Source organism: Callorhinus ursinus, unplaced genomic scaffold (genome assembly GCF_003265705.2).
Source record: "Callorhinus ursinus isolate GAN/ISIS: 27379988/994484 unplaced genomic scaffold, GSC_fseal_2.0 scaffold10, whole genome shotgun sequence".
Lineage (NCBI taxonomy): Eukaryota > Metazoa > Chordata > Mammalia > Carnivora > Otariidae > Callorhinus > Callorhinus ursinus.
Genome location: NW_027397072.1, coordinates 41155412 through 41175428, shown reverse-complemented (window position 1 = coordinate 41175428; position 20017 = coordinate 41155412). Strand labels below are relative to the sequence as shown.

The 20017-nt window shown below is 36.9% G+C and overlaps 1 protein-coding gene across 1 annotated transcript in view; it reads left to right on the top strand.

Annotated features, from left to right (window-relative positions):
• The window catches only part of DNAH6 (dynein axonemal heavy chain 6), a 241149-nt gene that overhangs the window by 43668 nt on the left and 177464 nt on the right, over positions 1-20017 (top strand). The window contains exon 5 of the mRNA XM_073897471.1: positions 14486-14753. Within this exon, the coding sequence (XP_073753572.1) occupies positions 14486-14753 (268 nt within the window). The remainder of the gene's footprint in view (positions 1-14485; positions 14754-20017) is intronic.

Here is a 20017-nt window from a genome sequence, read left to right as displayed (position 1 = left end):
AAAGAGGGAGAGAAGAATAACACTTTAATCAAATTTTTAAATGGTAGATTTATTATAAATCTGAAAGAGCTTAATTAGAGTGAGAAATAATTTGAAGAAAGAACAGAGATGCTTATAAGAGTCCAATCCTTCTGCAAAATGTACTGATTACCCACTCTGTAGCATGAACTGTTCTAGGTACTAGAGATACATTATTGAACCATCCAGATCAAAATTGTTGCCCTCATGGAGCTTACATTTTAGCAGGAGGAGACAATAATAAACAGTATCTGAGTAAATTACAGAGAAGCTAGATGGTGATAAGTATTAGAGAAAAAAGAGTAAGCAAAGAAGATTGGGAGTTCTGGGGCTAGAAGTTGTGAATTAACTGGATGTCAGGGTAGACCTCATTGACAAGCTGCCATTTGAATAAGGACTGGAAAGAGAAGGAGTGAATGATGTGCTGGTGGGAGAAAGAGCATTCCAGAGAGCAGGAAAGTGAATACATATATCCCAAGGCAGGAGCCTACCTGGCATAGTCAAGAAGAAAAGGGAAGGCTCGTGTGACCACAGTAGAGTGAATGAGAGCTAGGGAACAGATAATGAAGGGGCTTGCCAGCCATTGTATGAACATTAGCTTTTACTCTGAGAAAAGTGGAGAACCAGGGACAGACTTCAAGCAGAGAAGTGTTATGATCTGAGTTACATTTTGAAAAGGACTGCTCTGATTGCTGTGTAGAGATATGACTTTTGAGAAGCAAGGGTTGAAACAGTAAGACCAATTTGAAGGCTATAATTATTGAAGTGAGAGATGAACCAGGTGGAGGTGATGAGAAGTGGGAAGTAATTTGAGGGTCAAGCCAACAGGATGTTTTTATGGCCTATATGTAAGGTGGACAACCAGAGAGGAATCTAGGATGACTTTAATGATCCGCTGGCTGAGCAAGAAGAGTTGCTATTATCTGAGACACAAAAGATTGGATGGAACAGATTTGTTGGGAAAAAAAGAGTTTGGGTTTGGACCTACTAATTGTGGGATGCCAAAAATAGAAGAGAAGTGAGGTGGTAGATGAAAGAATTGGGGTTGAGTGAGGTTTTTTGTTTTTTTTTTTAAGATGGAGAATTAACATACAATAGACTATAAAGCCCTTTGTTGTAAAAAAAAAAAAAATGTTAGAATTGTCATCCCCCCCACTGCCTTAGTAGTTCTTTATAAGTTTTTGGAGAAGAGATTATAGATCTTAAATGGTGACTGATCAGCAAAAATGGTCTATTTGCTGATTTTTAATACTTCTTGATTAATATATGAAATGTTTTCATAGCTTTCTCTTATTTAAAAAAATCACCTAATAACCCAGATATCAAGAAGTGCCATTTGTGATAATTCATTCCCCATTATGAGAGGAGTCAAATTTTGCCAAATGTAAAATGATTTTCATCTTTTTACTAGCACAAGACAAAGTATGAAAGATGAATATGGAAACTGCTTTTGTCCAATTCAAGAAATTAATGGTATTTCTAGACTAATGAGCACTCTACTCAGGGAACTGAGTTGATGTTTTATACTACTTTGGACTGATAGTCGTGATGCTTGATGGGAATACGCAAGTCTCACTTAAGAAGGCAGAGTTGGAATCATATTTTATTTTTTTATGGGTTAAAGTTGATGTTAATTTTTCCTCCCTGGCCTGAACTCCAAATACCAGAAACCTTATGAAAAGACAATCGTTTGGGTGGCACAAACTTTGAATCAGCTAAATTGGAAGTTAAAAATAGGAAATATTGGGTCAACGAGATGAAAACATGTTAAACTAAACTCCTTTTAAAAGTAATGTGAAAAAATATAATGCCTTTGCATATTTTTCAAGTGTAGCAAAATACATCAGATGTGCAGTTCTACAATGTTTAACACAATTCCTTTAGGTGAGAAAATAGTTCTTTTTATCAACTCTATTCTAAAATATCAACTCAGTGCTATGTGTTAGGCATAACAATTTTGTCAGGAATAAGCTTTAAGGAAATGTCTAAATATGTTGGAATATCAACCTGAGTGAGTACACAGCTATATGCTGCCGGTTATCTTGCCCAGCAAGTGGGCATAGTGGGGACTCTGGTCAACTCTGGTGTGAGTAAAAAGGAAACTAGGTAAAGGGTCAGGAACTAGGGAGATCATGAAGAGCACAGAGAACAGAGAATGGAATTGATCAAGACAAAACAATCCTGTTTTGTTAGGACTTAGACCTTGAACAAGAGTGACTGGAATTGAAGGGTAGCCATGAGGTATGGGGGAACACTGTTGGCTAGAGAGTTGTATGAGTGCACACCAAAGTGAATCCCCGTATTTTACATATCAATGATTTATTGGTGTTTACTATGTTCTAGGCAAAGTATTTATATATATTAAATCATTTAATCCTCACAAAACACTATAAGATAGATACAATTATTATCTCTGTTTTACAAATGAGTTACAAAATGTTTAAGTTACTTGCCCTCATGGTCCATCCATGTTGTTGCCAAGTAGCAAGATTTCATTGACTGTGTGAGATATATATATATCACATATATATATATATATATACACATATATATATATATACACACACACATATATGTATATATATATATCACATCTTTATCTTCTTTAATGGACACTCGGGGTTGCTTTCATATCTTGGCTATTATTAAGTAATGCTGCAGTTAACATAGGGGCACATATATCTTTTTGAATTAGTGTTTTTGTTTTCTTCAGATAGACACCCAAATAGTGGAATTGCTAGGTCATGTGGTAGCTCTATTTTTTATTTTTTTGAGGGAACTTCATACTGTTTTCCTTAGTACTTGTACCAATTTACATTCCTACCAACAGTGTAAGAGGGTTCCCTTTTCTCCACATCCTTGCCAATACCTATTATTTCTTGTCTTTTTGGTAAGAGCCATTGTGACAGGTCAAATGATATCTCATTATGGTTTGGTTTGCATTTCCCTGGTGATTAGTGGTGCTGACCATATTTTCATGTGCCTATTGTCTATCTGTATGTCTTCTTTGGAAAAATATCTATACAGATCCTCTGCCCATTTTCTAATTGGATTGTTTAGTTTTTTGTTATTGAGTTATATGAGTTCCTTATATATTTTGGATATTAATCCTTTATCAGATATATGATTTGCAAATATCTTTTCCCTTTCAGTAGATTTCATTTTGATGATTTCTTTCCCTGTGGAGAAGCTCTTTAATTTGATGTAGTCCTGCTTGTTTATTTTAGCTTTTGTTGTCTGTGCTTTTGGTGTCAAATCTAAGAAATCATCACCAAAGCCAATCTCAAGGAGTTTACCACCTATGTTTTCTTCTAGCAGTTTTATGGTTTCAGGTTTTGTGTTCAAGTCTTTAATCCATTTTGATTTAGTTTTGTGTATGGTGTTAGATGGTGGTCCAGTTTCATCCTTTTGCATGTGGCTGTCCAGTTTTCCCAGTACCATTTATTGAACACACTGTTCTTTCCCCATTATATATTCTTGGCTCCTTTGTCATAAAATAATTGACCATATATACAGGGGTTTATCTCTGGACTCCTTATTCTGTTCTCTTGGTCTGTGTGTCTGCTTTAATGCCAATACTATACAGGTTTGATTAGTTTAGCTTTGTAATATCATTTGAAATCAGGGAGCATGATATCTCCAGCTTTGTTCTGTCTCAGATTGCTGGGGCTACCTGGATTCTCTTGCAGTTTCTTACAAATTTTATTTGTATTGTTTGTTCTATTTCTGTGGAAAGTGCCTTTGGAATTTTTTTTTTTAAGATTTTATTTATTTATTTGTCAGAGACAGAAGGAAAGAGAGCACAAGCAGGGGGAGCTGCAGACAGAGGGAGAAGTAGGCTCCCCACTGAGCAAGGAGCCAGATGCGGGACTCAATCCCAGGACCCTGGGACCACGACCCGAGATGAAGGCAGACGCTTAACTGACTGAGCCATCCAGGCGTCCCTGCCTTTGGAATTTTAATAGGGATTGTACTGAGTCAGTATAATGCTTTGAGTAGTATGGACATTTCAGTAATATTAATTCTTCCAATCCATGAGCATTTTAATAATATTAATTCTTCCAGTCCATGGGCATCTTTCCATTTATTTATGTCTTCTTTGACAGTTTATTACTAACGCTAGAAAATTACTAGAACTATAAGATAAACACAGTGGCAAAAAGGAAAAAGATTATAAATTAGGCAACATAATTAGAACTATCTCAGACTTGGATTTGTGAATCACAGTAATGTTCATGTCCTTTGCCTAAATATCTCATTTATATGGAAATGTTATCAAATGAATCAGTAGTTCCAAGCAAGCTATATCAACACCTTACCAAAAGATATCCACTGTACCCAGAAAAGGATTTGAAACTTTTTAAGGCATATTAAAGAACAAAATATGAAACCAAATTCTGTTTTTAGATTAACATCTCATCAATAAGCTTAAGAAGGTAGGAATGCAAGAACACAATATCTGATGTGAGAAAAACTCACTATTGCAGAATTGCAATTTTAATAGCCTATGTGGACATTTTTTCATTCTATTTGTTACCAGAAAAGCAAAGGAAATCTATCAATAGTGCCACTAGTGGATGGGGTAACTGAGTGATGGACATTAAGGAAGGAAAGAAAAAGAAAAAAAAAGAGAATTTTACTCTATGTACATTGTACCTAAATAAACCTGACTTTAAAAAAAATACTACTACTAGATCAACATGTCAGATAACAGAGATTAACACACACCAGGACATTATTAAAATTTTATTGCAGAAAATGAGTTTTATTGAATATTGATAAACCTATAGTTAGTAGTAACTGCTAGATAACAGCACTATGTACAATCACAGAAGTGAAATGTTTGGAAGAACTTTGTTTTGAGGAGGGGAAAAAAAAACCCTACTGGCAATGAAACATTTAAGGCAAATGAGACATTATGGAAATACTTCTTTTTTTTTTTTTAAAGATTTTATTTATTTATTTGAGAGACAGAGAGAATGAGAGAGAAAGCACATGAGATGGGGGGAGGGTCAGAGGGAGAAGCAGACTCCCTGCTGAGCAGGGAGCCCGATGCGGGACTCGATCCAGGGACTCCAGGATCATGACCTGAGCCGAAGGCAGTCGCTTAACCAACTGAGCCACCCAGGCGCTCTGGAAATACTTCTTAAAAATATATATTACATCTAGATTTTATTCTGACAATCCTACATTCAAGTAATACATAATTTTATTTGCAAAGGAATGCCCATATGTAAATGGTTCCCTGTGGTTATGAATTCCAAATTAAATATTATCAAAATTGCGACTACAATGAAGTCCAAGACATAAGAAAAAAAAATATGAGAATGCCATTTTTTGTTGTTTCAGATTTAAGTACCTTGGTGATCCAAAGGAAAACTTTTGTCAAGAATTAGAAAATATTTTGCAAATAATTTAACTGTGCAGATTTAGTGGATAGTTCTTGATTTTACAACTGGATTACTTAATTGACATTTGAGCACCTGAATGAACTTGATAAAAAATTATGGGGCCTCCCTGAAAATGTGTCAACACGTACTGACAAAGATTAAGAACTCAGAACATCTTGGAATTCAGCTTTGGAAAAATGATATTTAAAATGCTTCTATAGTGACTTTTAGTGATTGCAATGGATTTAAACCTAAAGAAAAATTCAGTCAAACAGAGTAATCTGTGTTCCAGAGAAAGCTTCACCATTGTTTCTAAAATACTTGATATGGAAATGTTTGGATTTTATTTTTTTATTTTTTTTAAAGATTTTATTTATTCATTTGAGACACAGAGATACAGAGAGAGAGAAAGAGAGAGAGAGAGAGAGAGATCACGAGCAGGGGGAGAGGCAGAGGGAGAAGCAGGCTCCCCGCAGAGCCAGGAGCCGGAGGTAGGGCTCAATCCCAGTACTCTGGGATCATGACCCGAGCCAAAGGCAGACGCTTAACAACTGAGCCACCCAGGCACCCCTGGAAATGTTTGGATTTTAAATCAATTTGCATTTCACAAGAAATTTCAACACTGCATTTATCAAAGGGAGAAAAGGGAAAGCTATTAGAATTAAAGAATGGTGGTACCTTTGGTTCACAATTTCAAGAGAACAAATTATCCAAATTCTGGGTAATGGAAAAGAGAGTTTGCAACCACAAGAGACAAAGCAATAAATCATCTGCCATTTGTTGTCTCCTATTTCTATAAACAAAGTTTCTCAGTAGTGTTGACTGTCAAGAATTTGAAGAGACCATTCATCATGTCTTGATTAGAAATTCAGGTGGCTACTTCAAAAAAGTTATGGTCCCAGCTGTGGTTGCTTATGAGCTATGCTTTATTTGGAAGTTTTATCAAATTCAGTATTGAATATTTCCCTGAGTACCTTGTGTGTTATTTTTCTTATTATAATATAAAGAACTTATAATTAATGTTTTCACCAGTGTGCCTTATAGAATATTACCATTGTATGGGTATGTTAGAATATGTAGTTTGAGAAGCATTGCTCTAGAGGACTGTAGAGCAATTTTCTCTGCGTGAGATTCTGATCTTAGTTAACTATGAAACTCTGTTTTATTGGTACCCCCATAAGAGTAGAATGTCCATTATTTCTAGGCAACGTTGCTTATGATAAAAATGACCCCTGATTTTTAATTATGTATGCATTGGGAGAGACTAAAAATGAATTCTAGGGGCACCTAGGTGGTTCATTTGGTTAAGTGTCTGACTCTTGGTTTTGGCTCAGGTCATGGTCTCAGGGTCTAGAGATAGAGCCTCCCACTCAGCGGGGAGTCAGCTTGAGATTCTCTCTGTCCTTCTCCCTTGGCCCCACTCCCCTGCTCATGTGTGTGTGCACACTCTCTATATAAATAAACAAATATACCTTTAAAAAAATAAACTTGAGGGGCACCTGGGTGGCTCAGTTCTTAAGCGTCTGCCTTCGGCTCAGGTCATGATCCCAGGGTCCTGGGATCGAGCCCCACGCCGGGCTCCCTGCTCCGCGGGAAGCCTGCTTCTCCCTCTCCCACTCCCCCTGCTTGTGTTCCGTCTCTTGCTGTGTCTCTCTCTGTCAAATAAATAAATAAAATCTTAAATAAAGAAATAAACTTGAGGCGCCTGGGTGGCTCAGTTGGTTAAGCATCTGACTCTTGGTTTCGGCTCAGGTCATGATTTTGGGTCGTGAGATCAAGTCCCGCATTTGGCTCTATGCTCAGTGGGAGTCTGTTCAAGATTCTCTCTTCCTCTGCCTCTCCCCTGTGCTCTCTCTCTCGCTCTCTCTCAATCCCCCTCTCTCTCTCAAATAAATAAATTTTTTTTTAATAAATAAATTCTAAATACCTGATGGGGAGCCATAGCTTTGGACTTCCTGTAGTGTAGCAGCTCTTTTTCTAGGCATGTCTCTTGCAGGAATCCTGAAATCTATGCTTCAAGAGTTATTACAAGAGATACTGGCTCCTGTGGATAATGAGGCTTTTAAGCCAGGGCGGCTTCCACACCCACCCAATGTGGGTCTCATCTCCTCCCATCTGAGTTGTTGTCTAAGGAGATGGGAGCACCTGGGTAGCTGATAGATTTCTGCAAGTAGTTCCACAGAAAAGGAAAGTCTGATACTAGCCTGATGGCAACAAGTAGTTCCTATCCTATGCCCTAAGTAGAGGGGTGCCAAATATAGCCTATGAAAGTTTTATTAACCTGAACATTTAGTTGAAGCTAAGAAGACCCCCTGGTGGGGCAATATTTAAGTATTTCTTTTTCGTGCTCATGTAAAGGGGGCCACTGTTGGTGTCTGACAGTTCCCTCCCTCGTAGATGTGGGCTTTTTTTCCATATCTGTAAAACCTCTCAAACATATTTATATATGTTTATATTTTGCTATTTTTTATTTTGGTCATTGAAATATAAACTTGATCACATTGATAAGGAACTGTAGGTGCTTCTATAAGGCCATAATGGTACCCATACTTTTACAATGTGATGGATGAATACTGCAACACATTACTACAAATACCAACTCTTAGCAAATCCCAAACATTCTCGATTCTTCCTATGTATTTAATCCTCATAGCAACTCTATAAGGTAGCCAATATTAATATATTCATTTTGCAAATGATGAAACTGAGGCAGAGTTAAGTAACTTGACCAAGTTGAGACAGCTAGTTAATTGTGGGGCTGGGATTCAAACCCATGTACTTGGACTTTAGAACCCAGCCTCTCACACACTATGCCCGATGTACTCACCTTCATAATGACAACTGCTTCTGTCATTTTCATCACACATGCTGTGCTAGGCTGTACTGAGTGCTTCCCGTACATCAGTGTTATTAGAAGGGCGCTCTCTACAGTTGAAAGGTGAGGAGATTGAGGTATAGATGTATGAAGGACTGTGGTATTTGGTATTGTTTTATGATTTGTAGATAGAAGTTCAAGATAATGTCTGCTACTCCCACCTGTCAACTCTATGATTCTATCCTCTGTGGAATGTCAATTTTAAAGCCATTAGAATTTAGTGGATATGTCAGAATGTATGGCAGAGTCCTCCCCAAATTCTGAGCAGTTTTAGGGTCCATAGAAAGCCAAGAAAGAGGACATAGTGTTTCCCAATGTGTATTTCCAGGAACATTATGTATAAGTGGTAATAATAGGTAGATGGTTAAAAAAAATTACTCCGTGATCATGTGAAATTAAGAAACATTAAATCACTGGTTCTCAACCTGGGAGATTTTGCCCCCCCCCCCCGCCGCCGCCGCAGCTGCCCAGGAGACATTTGGGGGTGTCTGCAGGAATTTTTGGTTGTCATAACTAGAGAGGATGGTGCTACTGGTATCAGGTGGGAAAAGGCAAGGGAAGCTGCTAACCAGCTGACAGTGCACAGGACAACCTCACACAACAAAGAGTTACCTAGCTCAAAATGTCAGTAGTGCCGGGATTGACGTAAATAATGCTAATTACGCATTTCTGTCCCATGGAGCCAATGAACTATTTCGTGAGGGGTATATGCGGTGATTAGAACTCTGAAACATAGTTACGTGAGGACCATATAATCATCTGTGCGTGGCTCAGGCTGTATTACTTTCTAAGTGATCAAGTTGGTTCTCAGATGGTTCCTAAGCCTATTATGTTAAAAGTACTTTTTTAAGGAAGCTTTAAAATTCAAACTAAAGCTATCCTGCCCTTTCAGGGAGATTACCTGTTTAGCAGCCTAGAACAGAAAACTCAAATGGCAGCACTGTGGTTTCTGTATGAAGTCATAATTACAAAAACTTTATAGTGAGGTATATATGTGCTATGATAACAGATCATTTTGAAGCCACGTTATCAGAAATCTTGCCAGGTTGCCTAACACAATGACAGTTTTCTTGGGCTAGTCCCTGAAGAAATTTAAATCTGATGAGTCACAGGGCGCCTGGGTGGCTCAGTCAGTGAGGCGTCTGCCTTCAGCTCAGGTTGTGATCCTGGGGTACTGGGATTGTGCCCCAAGTCATGCTACCTGCTCAATGGGGAGCCTGCTTCTCCCTCTCCCTCTGCAGCAACCCCTGCTGTGTCTCTCTCTCTGTCAAATAAATAAATCTGATGAGTCAAATTTCAATCAGCACATAGAAACATTAAAGGCCCCTCATATTCTCACCTGGGCTCATCAAAAAGCTCAGCTTCATATTGTCTCCTTACCCTTCCTTCAAACACACACACACACATGCCCTGGCATTGTTCTGGAGCTATGACAATTTAATGGGTAATAATTTCATTTCATACAAAAATTTGAAGAACCTAGAAGAGTGGTTCTCAGCCTTGGCTACTAATGAGAATCATCCAGGCCCTACTCCAGGACATTATTTAATTGATTTGTGGTGGAGCTTGAGCAACAGTATTTCTTTAAAACTCATCAGATGATTCCAATATTCAGCTCAGTATTGCACACCATGGACTTGGGGTTCTAAGCAAGCCCTACATGACTTGTTAAAACAGAGTGTTAAACCTCTGGAGTTTCTGATTGAGTAGGTGGGGAAGATAGCCTGGGAAATTGCAGTTCCCATGTGATACTGATTCTGTTGTTCCAGGGACCATAACACTGAGAACCTTTGGCTCTAGAACACTCTTATTACAGAAATTTGGAAGTTTCTTCTTAGTTATACTTTTGTTTAATTTTCTAGGTAAGAAGGAGTTCCTTATCAGATATTTTATCATTTCTGGTTAATCAGAAGCCAAGTAAACCATTTCTCTTCTCTTGTTTAGGTTAGATATAAACCCCTACTGATTCATGATATTGACCATCAAATAAATTGAGGTTTATAATTGCAGAACATAGGAAATGGCTAATTTCTTTCCAGGCAGTTGCTTGCTTACCTTCACCCAGTAAATATGCTCAAATCATAACAATTAAAACTCTGTAATTATGAAAATAATAAGAGAACTTAGATTTGCATAGGGCCATATGAACTTATCTAATACATCTCACTACCTTAAAGCAGGTAATTACTTTTTTGCTTATAGAAATCAGAAACTTGAAAGAGATAGGAAGAGAGAACAGGGTGAACAAAGACATATGTATGCATTTAAACATGGCCTAAGGTGGATATGATAAATCAGCCTGATGAAAAAGGGCAGTTTGTGAGACAAAGAAGGAACTAATATAAAACAAGAGGAGAGTGCTCAAACACCTGGCAGAATAATTTGGATTTGATGATATAAGCAGTAGGAGGCTATTTAAAGTTCTTGATTAGGAGACAAATCATGTTTCTGCACTATTAGTCTTGGTAGACTGGTTTAAAGATGAACCGCATTTTCAGTCACTGTAAGGTGTAACAACAGATAGAGCTCTTGTTTTAAATAATAACTCACATCGAGATATTGTTTTGGAAAATCAAGGAATTCTAGGAGAAGAAATTAACATTTTTTTAGAACCGTTGTAGGTACAGTCTGAGTTATAACCAAAACAAACAATAACAGGACAATTTATGACCTACCACAGAGCTGTGTAATTCCCTTATTCCATATGATTCTCTCAAATAAGACATACATGCTTTTGAAGTTCATAGAAGCCTTGGAGTCCAAGTTTCATTTTAGATGGACAGATACAGGTTCTACAGTAAAATGAGTTGACCTGGTTGTACATTGAAGAGCAAGAATACACTCCAGGTATTTTTTTTCCAGTAAAACATAGTAAAATGTAATCTTTTTCAAGATGTTCATCTCGTCCTGATTAGTTAACTAAGGATCTGTTTAGTTGATTAGATCATAAAGCCATCTAGTTTATCAGCAAAGTAGGAATTTTATAGTACAGCACTTGAACAAATGAAGTTCTCTTTTTAAGTCTCAAAGTAAATTTTTGTATTATTTCCTCAAAGAAAGGCTTTGATGAGAGAAAAATCCAAAGCAACTACCCAAGAAGCAGTCGAAGTTTAAGGCTGAATCCTGGATGCCAAGCAGTGCTGACTAGGCAGTTCTCAGCATAGGTGAGGTGTGGTGGTGGATCAGCTCCTGAAATGGATGCGTGGTCGGAGGCAGAGTGTGTGGAGTGAAGCACAGAGGCCCAAGGAGTGTATTTGAGGAGTAACCCTCTCAGTAATGAACTGGAAAGTCTAAGGATAGGATTACAGAGAACTGTGCATAGGCCCTCTTAATTTTTGCAAAGCTTTCCCTGACCCCTGCTGCCCCTTATATCTACCAACAGAATTGGGCTTGAAGGAAGTCCCTGGCCCATCTGTGAGAGGATAATTTTGTTAGAGTTATGAGAAAAAAGATCGGTTTTTGGAAACTTGAGGAAGGAATGGATGGGAGGGATATGACTAACCAATACACACCATTGTATAGGACGTTTAAGAGAAAAAAGAATACTTGGGATTTTAAGTTAAGTGGGCTGCAGGGTCAAGAAAAAGCATTCTACAAATGGAAGCTTTCTACAAGTTAAAGAAAAGTTCTGCACATTTTTAGATGCAGAGAAAAAGTCACCCAAAGCCAGGAGGGTTAGAAAAATGTGGGGTGAAACCTCTCTCTCTCGGGAGGAAACCATGAGATACACTCAGGGGCTGAGGTGGGAGCACACAAATGTGATGATTTTCAAGTGAAGAGAGAGCTCACCTTGTGACCACCTTGTTTTTGAATAAAGTTCAGTGGTTCACAAACATGACTGTGTATCAGAATCATCCAGGGAGCTTTTGAACTAGAATCTTGAGTCTCATACATACAGATTCTGATTCTGTGTTGGACCCAGAAATCTAGACTTTTTTTTTAAAGATTTTATTTATTTATTTGACAGAGAGAGACACAGCAAGAGAGGGAACACAAGTGAGGGAGAGGGAGAAGCAGGCTTCCCGCTAAGCAGGGAGCCCGATGTGGGGCTCGATCCCAGGACCCCGGGATCATGACCTGAGCCGAAGGCAGACACTTAACGAATGAGCCACCCAGGCACCCCAGAAATCTAGATTCTTAATAAGCACCCCAGATGATTTTGATGCTGGGAATCCAGTATTTGAAAAAGACTAGAATGTGTTCTTTTGTTCTATGCAGAGTAGAAATGTGTAGTGGAGGAAAAGGTTTAGGGGCTCGAGAATGAGGATCTTAGATAGTAAACTGTAAATAAAAAAGATTTCTAAGTGGCACTGAGTACTGATTAAGTTAGAATTCAACATCATGGGCCTCATCTGCCACCTTCTAGAAGGGTCTTTAGTAGCAGATAGACCAATGCAGAGCAAGTTTTCTAGACATGCACCAAGGCCATGGTGAACTGCTTGATTTGTCTCTAGGTTGGTTTGATAACTGATATTAATGAAACATCTGAAGTTGACTATAGTTTCAGAGACAAGTTAAAATTTCACATTTTGTAGAGAATCACACCAAGCATGTCCTAATTATATCTTCAGCTATAGGCAAAGAAAAAAGGAAAAAAATGTTTTCCATTTACCTCACCTGCAACATGTAATACCTGGCATTTTCCCAGACAGTTCTGATATGAAATGTTAATTAGAACACAAACAAAGAGTCAATGGAATTAGGTAAAAGCTGAGCAAATTGATCTTTTTCTGTAACAGAACTTAAATTGCAGAGCAACCTTCCAGACTCTTCCTCTCCAACACACCATCAGCACCCCAGGCCCTCCTTCTGTGTTCACATGAACCGGTCTTGGCTTGGGGGTTTGGTTTTTGCTTTTTTTCATTCTGGTCCTGTATGCCCTAATTATAAAAATATTTTTCTTACTCAGTTTTGTTAAACAAAAATAGAAATTAAAGACTAAAAGTGATTTATTCCAGTGGTTTTTAGTTTTTTGATTAACAGACCCAGAACATATAAGAATCTTGTTCCAATTCCTGAAAAAGTTATCATACATATGTACATAAATTTGTATATATACAAATTGTGTATATATGCAACAATTTCAGGGATTTCACAGGTGACCTGAAGGCTACATTAAAGGGCCATGAACTCTAGGTTCAAAATGCAGAGCTAAGGATCAGGAGAGAACATAGACAAGGGAAACAGTTGATTTTCACTGGAGTGTTCCTGTCTAATCTTTGTTAGTACATATAATTTTTGCATAGTTTTAACATAAAAACAATTTGGGGTTTTGTTTTTGCAGTTAACCATTATCTTATTATTCTAAAGTACCAGAGAATCTTTATAAATTTTATTTTCCTAAATTTTGAAATATATTTTAGTAACTTGCTATATCACAATATGTTTCAGAGTTGTATTATTGAATATTTAAGTTGCATCCAGTATTTTAATGTTATAGCTAAAATTACGGAAAAAAAAATACCTTTGTGCCTGTAGGCAAGTTCTTGTTTTAAGAAATTTTAGAGTATCAGCCCTTTCTATTCTCATTACTTCGTTTCCTTCTCCTATCTTTATTCCTGTCTTTATCTCTCTTAATTTTCTTCCTTATTTGATATGTTTCTGTTATGCAGAAGGTTGAGGAATGCCCTTGATGACAGCTGAAAGAGGAATATCTTGAAATAAACAGTGTCTCAACAATAATTATTTTGTTCTGTGATAAATTGGGCATTTTTCCCCCCACCTAATCTGGGTCTTGATTCGATTCTTATCTAATTCATCTTTTCTTGCTTTGTTCTTTCTCATAATTCTCTCAATACTGGGTAGTGTAAAACTCTTTTACACTATTATTATTGAATAGTTTCTAGAGAGCTAATAATAAAAACTTATTTTCAGGTGGCTTTCATATAGGGCTCTTAGGTTTTAAAAATCTGTAATTGACTTGTTTCTGTAAAAACTATGTAACAGAAATTGTCAAGCATATTGCCAAGGTTGTGAAATCTTTAAGACCTAAAACAAGTCCAACTATTTTTTTAAAAGCATCTTCTCCCTTCATTGCTTGAGTATTCAATCTAAAAATAATTTGTTAGAATTTTTTAAAAATATTAAATAATATTTGTTTTTTCAGAAATGCTTTATCTCTTTAGAACACAAAAGTAATGCAATTGCTTAATTTTGTATTGAATACTTTTATTCACTTGACTCAATTTTTATTTGTTCATAGAGTTGTAAGTTATGAAAACATCAATAAAAATGACTACTATACTATTAGCAAAAAAGCAGTAACGCACATTTATACTGAGGACATTGAATATATCGAAATTGATCGATGGGAACAGGAATATCTATATCACAGAGAACTCACTAAGATTCCCATATTTGCACTTTTCCGGAAATGGAAGGCTTTTAACGTGTGGAAGAAGAATGTCCGTTCCAAGAAAATCAGTGGATGTCGAAAATCTCTACAAAAAAATCTGTTCATTGTTAATAATGTATGTATTTATTAATCATATTTCTTTTTTAAGATTTTATTTACTTATTTGACAGAGAGAGAGACAGTGAGAGAGGGAACACAAGGAGGCGGAGTGGGAGAAGGAGAAGCAGGCTTCCCGCAGAGCAGGGAACCCGATGCGGGACTCGATCCCAAGACTCTGGGATCATGACCTGAGCCGAAGGCAGCCGCTTAACTGACTGAGCCACCCAGGTGCCCCTATTAATCATACTTTAAAAGAATTACAGAAAAACAAGACGTGAATCTGTTACAGGTATTGGTATAGACTGTCCTTGAAATAGAATATTTCATCTTTTTAAGAGAATTCACAATTTTCTTTCTGTCTGGTCGTTCTGTCTTGTCATGGTAGTGGAGCAGTGTTTTCACATTTTAACTAGGGTTGCAGAATGCAAAAGTATAAGAAGAGAGTTGCACAGGTCCCCTTCAGTTAGAAGCAGCCTCAGAGGTTTGGATTCATGGCCCCCTTTGTTGTAGATTAGGAAAATGGTATATCCTCTTGAGCAGAGTGGGCTGGCAACCCTTATTACCTCCTCTCGTCTTTGAGTGACTCTGGACTCTATGGTCCAAAATAATCTGGGGGCTTGTTTTCATGGGCCAGTACCTCCCAATGTAACGTATGCTTCCCTCTACCATGGATTCAGACAGAAAGGAAAATTTTAATATTTACTTTGCAGGATGGGGTAATCATGGAAAAAGATCTGTTAAACGGTGTGTGGCTATATTTTAAATCTTTACCCACTCACTGAATTTCAACTTGCATTACAAGTTTTCTACCTGGCCCCTGGGAATGAACCAGAATCACCATTACTGTCATGATCCTTAGCTGTCTATTTCTATGACACCGAGTCACCACCCTCTCAAATCAGAAGCCTCAAGTTTGCTTTTTACTGCTTATTTGTTCCACTTTCATATGTTAATCTGAAAGATGATTATCAAGATGTCAGTCACACAATAAAGGAACATTAAAGGAATAGGGCTAACATAGATATTAGTGCAAAAACAAATGTATGAGAGGTACTATCTCAGGTCATCCATCTCATCAAAACTTTTGCGTTGTAGAAAACATTCTAGTCCTTGGTATCAAACTCAACTTCTAGACCTCTAATTTCTTTAAGGATCCATCAATCATTTGAACCTATTTTACTACCTTTTTACTACCTTTTATCTTTCACCATGTCTTGGGATCTATACATGTCATAAATTTATTACTAATTATATAAAATAGTTCTTCCTGTATTCATCTCTGGGATTACCTCTATTGATACTTAAGGCTTGTTCTCTTCTGTGCTGAGGCTGTCCTTCTCTCAGTCCACCATTCATACCAACAGTGCTTTGACCTTGATAATATCTTCTCTTAAATGTAGCCCTAGCAGACTATAAAGTTCTCATCCATTTAAACTTATATTGACCTAAATAACAGACCCATTGTGTTGGTTTAAATATCTATTAGATGCTATAATTACCCACACACTTACCACTACTCTTGTATTTACAATTAGTTAATTAGGAGGGCTGATTGGCCTAGACAAGGTGGAAGGGACAAATGTGGAGCTATCCTCGAAATATTTCTTTTCATGATTTTTTTTAGTAACAAACCTTATTGGCACCTGTGCCAATGTTTCCTTTTAACAACTTTATTGAAATATAATTAATGTACTGTATGATTCACCCATTAAAAGTATACCATTCAGTGGTTTTATTATATTCATAGAATTGATTAACCATCACCACAGTCAATTTTAGAACATTTTCATCACTCCAAAAAGAAACCCTATTACCCATTATTGATCACTCTACATTTCTCCCGAACTCCTCCCAATCCCCTCCCCAGCTCGAGGCAACCACTAATCTACTTTTCATCTTTATTGACCTATTCTGTACATCTCATATAAATGGAACTGTACAATATGTGGTTCTTTGTGGCTGGCTTTTTTCACTTAGCATAATGTTTTCAACATTCATCTATGTTATAGCATAGCATTTCTTTTTATTGGCAAATAATATGCCACTGTATGGATATACATATTTTATGTATCCACCCATCTATTATTGATGGATATTTGGATTGCTTCCACTTTTTGGCTAACACTGCTACGAACATTTGTGTACAAGGTTTTGTCTGGATATATATTTTCATTTCTCTTGGGTATATGCCTAAGAGTAGAATTGCTGAGTCACCAGTAACTCTATGTTTAACCTTTTGAGGACCTACAAAACAATTTTCCAAAGCTACTGCACGATTTTAAATTCCCACCAAAAGCAAATGAGGACTTTGGTTTGTCTCTGTTTTCACCATTATATCTTTTTCATTATAGTCATTCCTACTGCTTGTGAAGTGGTATCTCACTGTGGTTTTGATTTATCTTTCCCTAATGGCTAATGATGTTGAGCATCTTTTCATGTGCCTATTGACCATTTGTATATGGAGCCTGTTTTCTGAACTCTTGCAGAATTTATTACTGATTCTATTAGTATGGTGTGTGTGTGTGTGTATTTCTTGGATACTCCCTTATCTGGGGAACTGTATATTCAGATACTTCACCCATTTCTTAATTGAGTTATTTTCATTTTACTATTGAATTGTAGGAGTTATTTATATATTCTGGATACAAGTCCCTTATCAGTTATATGATTTGCAAAAATTTTCTCCCACTTAGTGGGTTGTCTTTTCACTTTCTTGATGGTATCCTTTGAAGCACAAAAGTTCTTAATTTTGATGATCTGCATTTTAAGTTTAAAATTGGGAGTGTACGTCTTCTGGGCCCCTTGAATTTCCACATGAATTTTAAGATAATCTTGTCATTTTCTGCAAAGAAGCAAATTGTGATTTTGATAGGGATCGCTTTACATCTACAGATCAATTTAGAGAATATTGCCATCTTAACAATATTAACTTCTGGTCTGTGAACATACAATGCCTTCCCATTTATTCAGGTCTTTGTCAATTCTTTCAACAATGTTTTGTAGTTTTCAGAGTATATTTTACACTTCATTTGTTAAATTTATTCCTAAATATTTTATTATTTTTGATACTAATGTAAGTGGAATTGTTTCCTTAATTTCATTTTGGATTTTTCCTCATATATATATATAGAATATATAAATAGTATATTTATAAATATGTGTGTGTTCTATATAGTAATACAATTAATTTTTATATATGGAGCCTGTTTTCTGAAACCTTGCAGAATTTATTACTGATTCTATTAGTATGGTATGTGTGTGTGTGTGTATTTCTTGTATACTCTATGCACAAGAATAAGTCATCTGCAAATAGATATCGTTTTACAACTCCTTTCCAATCTGGATGACTTTAATTTTCTTGCCTATGTTCCCTGGCTAGAACCTTCTGAATAGAAGTGGCAAAAAGCAGAAATCCTTGTCTTGTTCCTGATCTTAGAAGGAAAGCTTTCAGTCTTTCACCATTAAGCATGATGCTATAAGGAAGTTTCTTTCCTATTCCTAGTTTGTTGACTGTTTCTATCATGCCATGATGATTCTATCAAATGCTTATCCTGCATCTGTTGAGATTATCATGCAGTTTCTGCCCTTTATTATAACAATATGATTTGTTATAATAATTGATCTTTTGATATTAAACCAACTTTTTATCCCTGGGATAAATCATATTTGGTCATGGTATATAATCCCTTTATTGTTTGATTCGGTTTGCTAGTATTATGTCAGTGATATTTGCATGGATATTCATAAGGAAGACTGGTCTATAGTTTTTTTTTTCTTGTGATGTGTTTGGTTTTATAGAATGAGTTGGAAAATATTCCTTCTGTCGTCTGAAAGAGTTTATGAAGATCTGAAAGAGTTTATGAAGAGCCATTTTCTCTACTGTTTTGTAGAATTCAAGTGTCTTCTAGTCTCCTACATTTCCAAGTTTCACTTTTCTTTAAACTTAAGTGTGTGTTTAATATTAATTTTTCAATATTATTTAGTGCTGCACATGGTTTTAACCTGCTGGTTTCTAATAATGTGTAATTTTGTTGATGTGATACTTTCAGGCAATTTTTTTTTTTTTTAGTTTTCACATTCTCAAACAGTCATTTATTTTAATTTGAATGTTACTTTGTAAGTAAAATCTTTCCATTTTTTATTTTTAGTCAGCCACTGCTTTGCAAACAGACTACTCTTAATTTCATAGATCTATATAACCATTCCTCCGCTTATGAAGGGCTGTACCTTTTTACAGTAGCCCTTTCTATTCTGGGTCAGAAATGTGCATGAGAACTCGAGCCCAGATCCTCTGGCTGGGCCATGACCAATATAACTCCAGTGGGCTCTCTAAGTGTCAAATTGCTCAGATCACCCAAATGTTTGTTGACTGGGGTTAGGGTAAATTAAAGTTGTGGTGGTGTGGTGAAGGCAAGATTAGTAAATCCAAAGGATTCCTGCATTCCAACCAAAGACGCTGTGCCTCAGTATGGCCCTGATTTTTCTTACAGCTCTTCCGCACTTATCTTCCAAAGGCTCTAGTCTCTAAGTTTCCCTAGGGCTTTCTGATCCAGTGATCAACCCCCAGATTAATAACAATGATTTTCTACCTCTGAAAGTATTAACACTCATTTCAATGCAACTGGCAGAAACTCAATTTCGATGAGCTTCAGCAACAACAACAACAAACAAAAGCTCATATAATAAGGAAGTTCAAGGGATGAACATACCTTTATGAATGGCTGAATTCAGAAGCTCAAATAATATCTTTTCATCTTTATTTTTTCCTCTTTCTCTTCATCTTCCAGCTCTGTATTTCCCTGTTTCATTCTCACTTGGGCTCTTCCATGAGCACCACCTGCTGTGCTAGTTACAGCTGGCTCTTGGAGTGAGAAGAGCACCTCTTGCTGGAGATGCTGGAGAGAACACTGATTGGCTCAGCTTGGTCCCGTGTTCAGTCCTAAGCCAATCCTTGCACAGCCAGGTGTACTCCGATAAGCCAGGCCTGGGTTTGTGCCTATTCCTCATTCCTGTGATGGGGAAAGGGAGGGGTCAGCCTTACCAAAACCACATGGTAATGGGGTTCCCAAAAGAAAGAGGGATTCTAACCCCAGAAGAATTGGAGGTAGGTCTGAGGTAGGTCTGTCCAGGGCAGACAAAAATGATAGCTTCTCAGTCTACATATTGAAACCCACCCTCAAAGTGACAAGTTCTTCCTCCTGTTACAGTCCTGCTAACAACTTAAAATAATACGTAATCCTTATCACCTTCGACAAATACTATTGATTTAGCAGCCTGAGA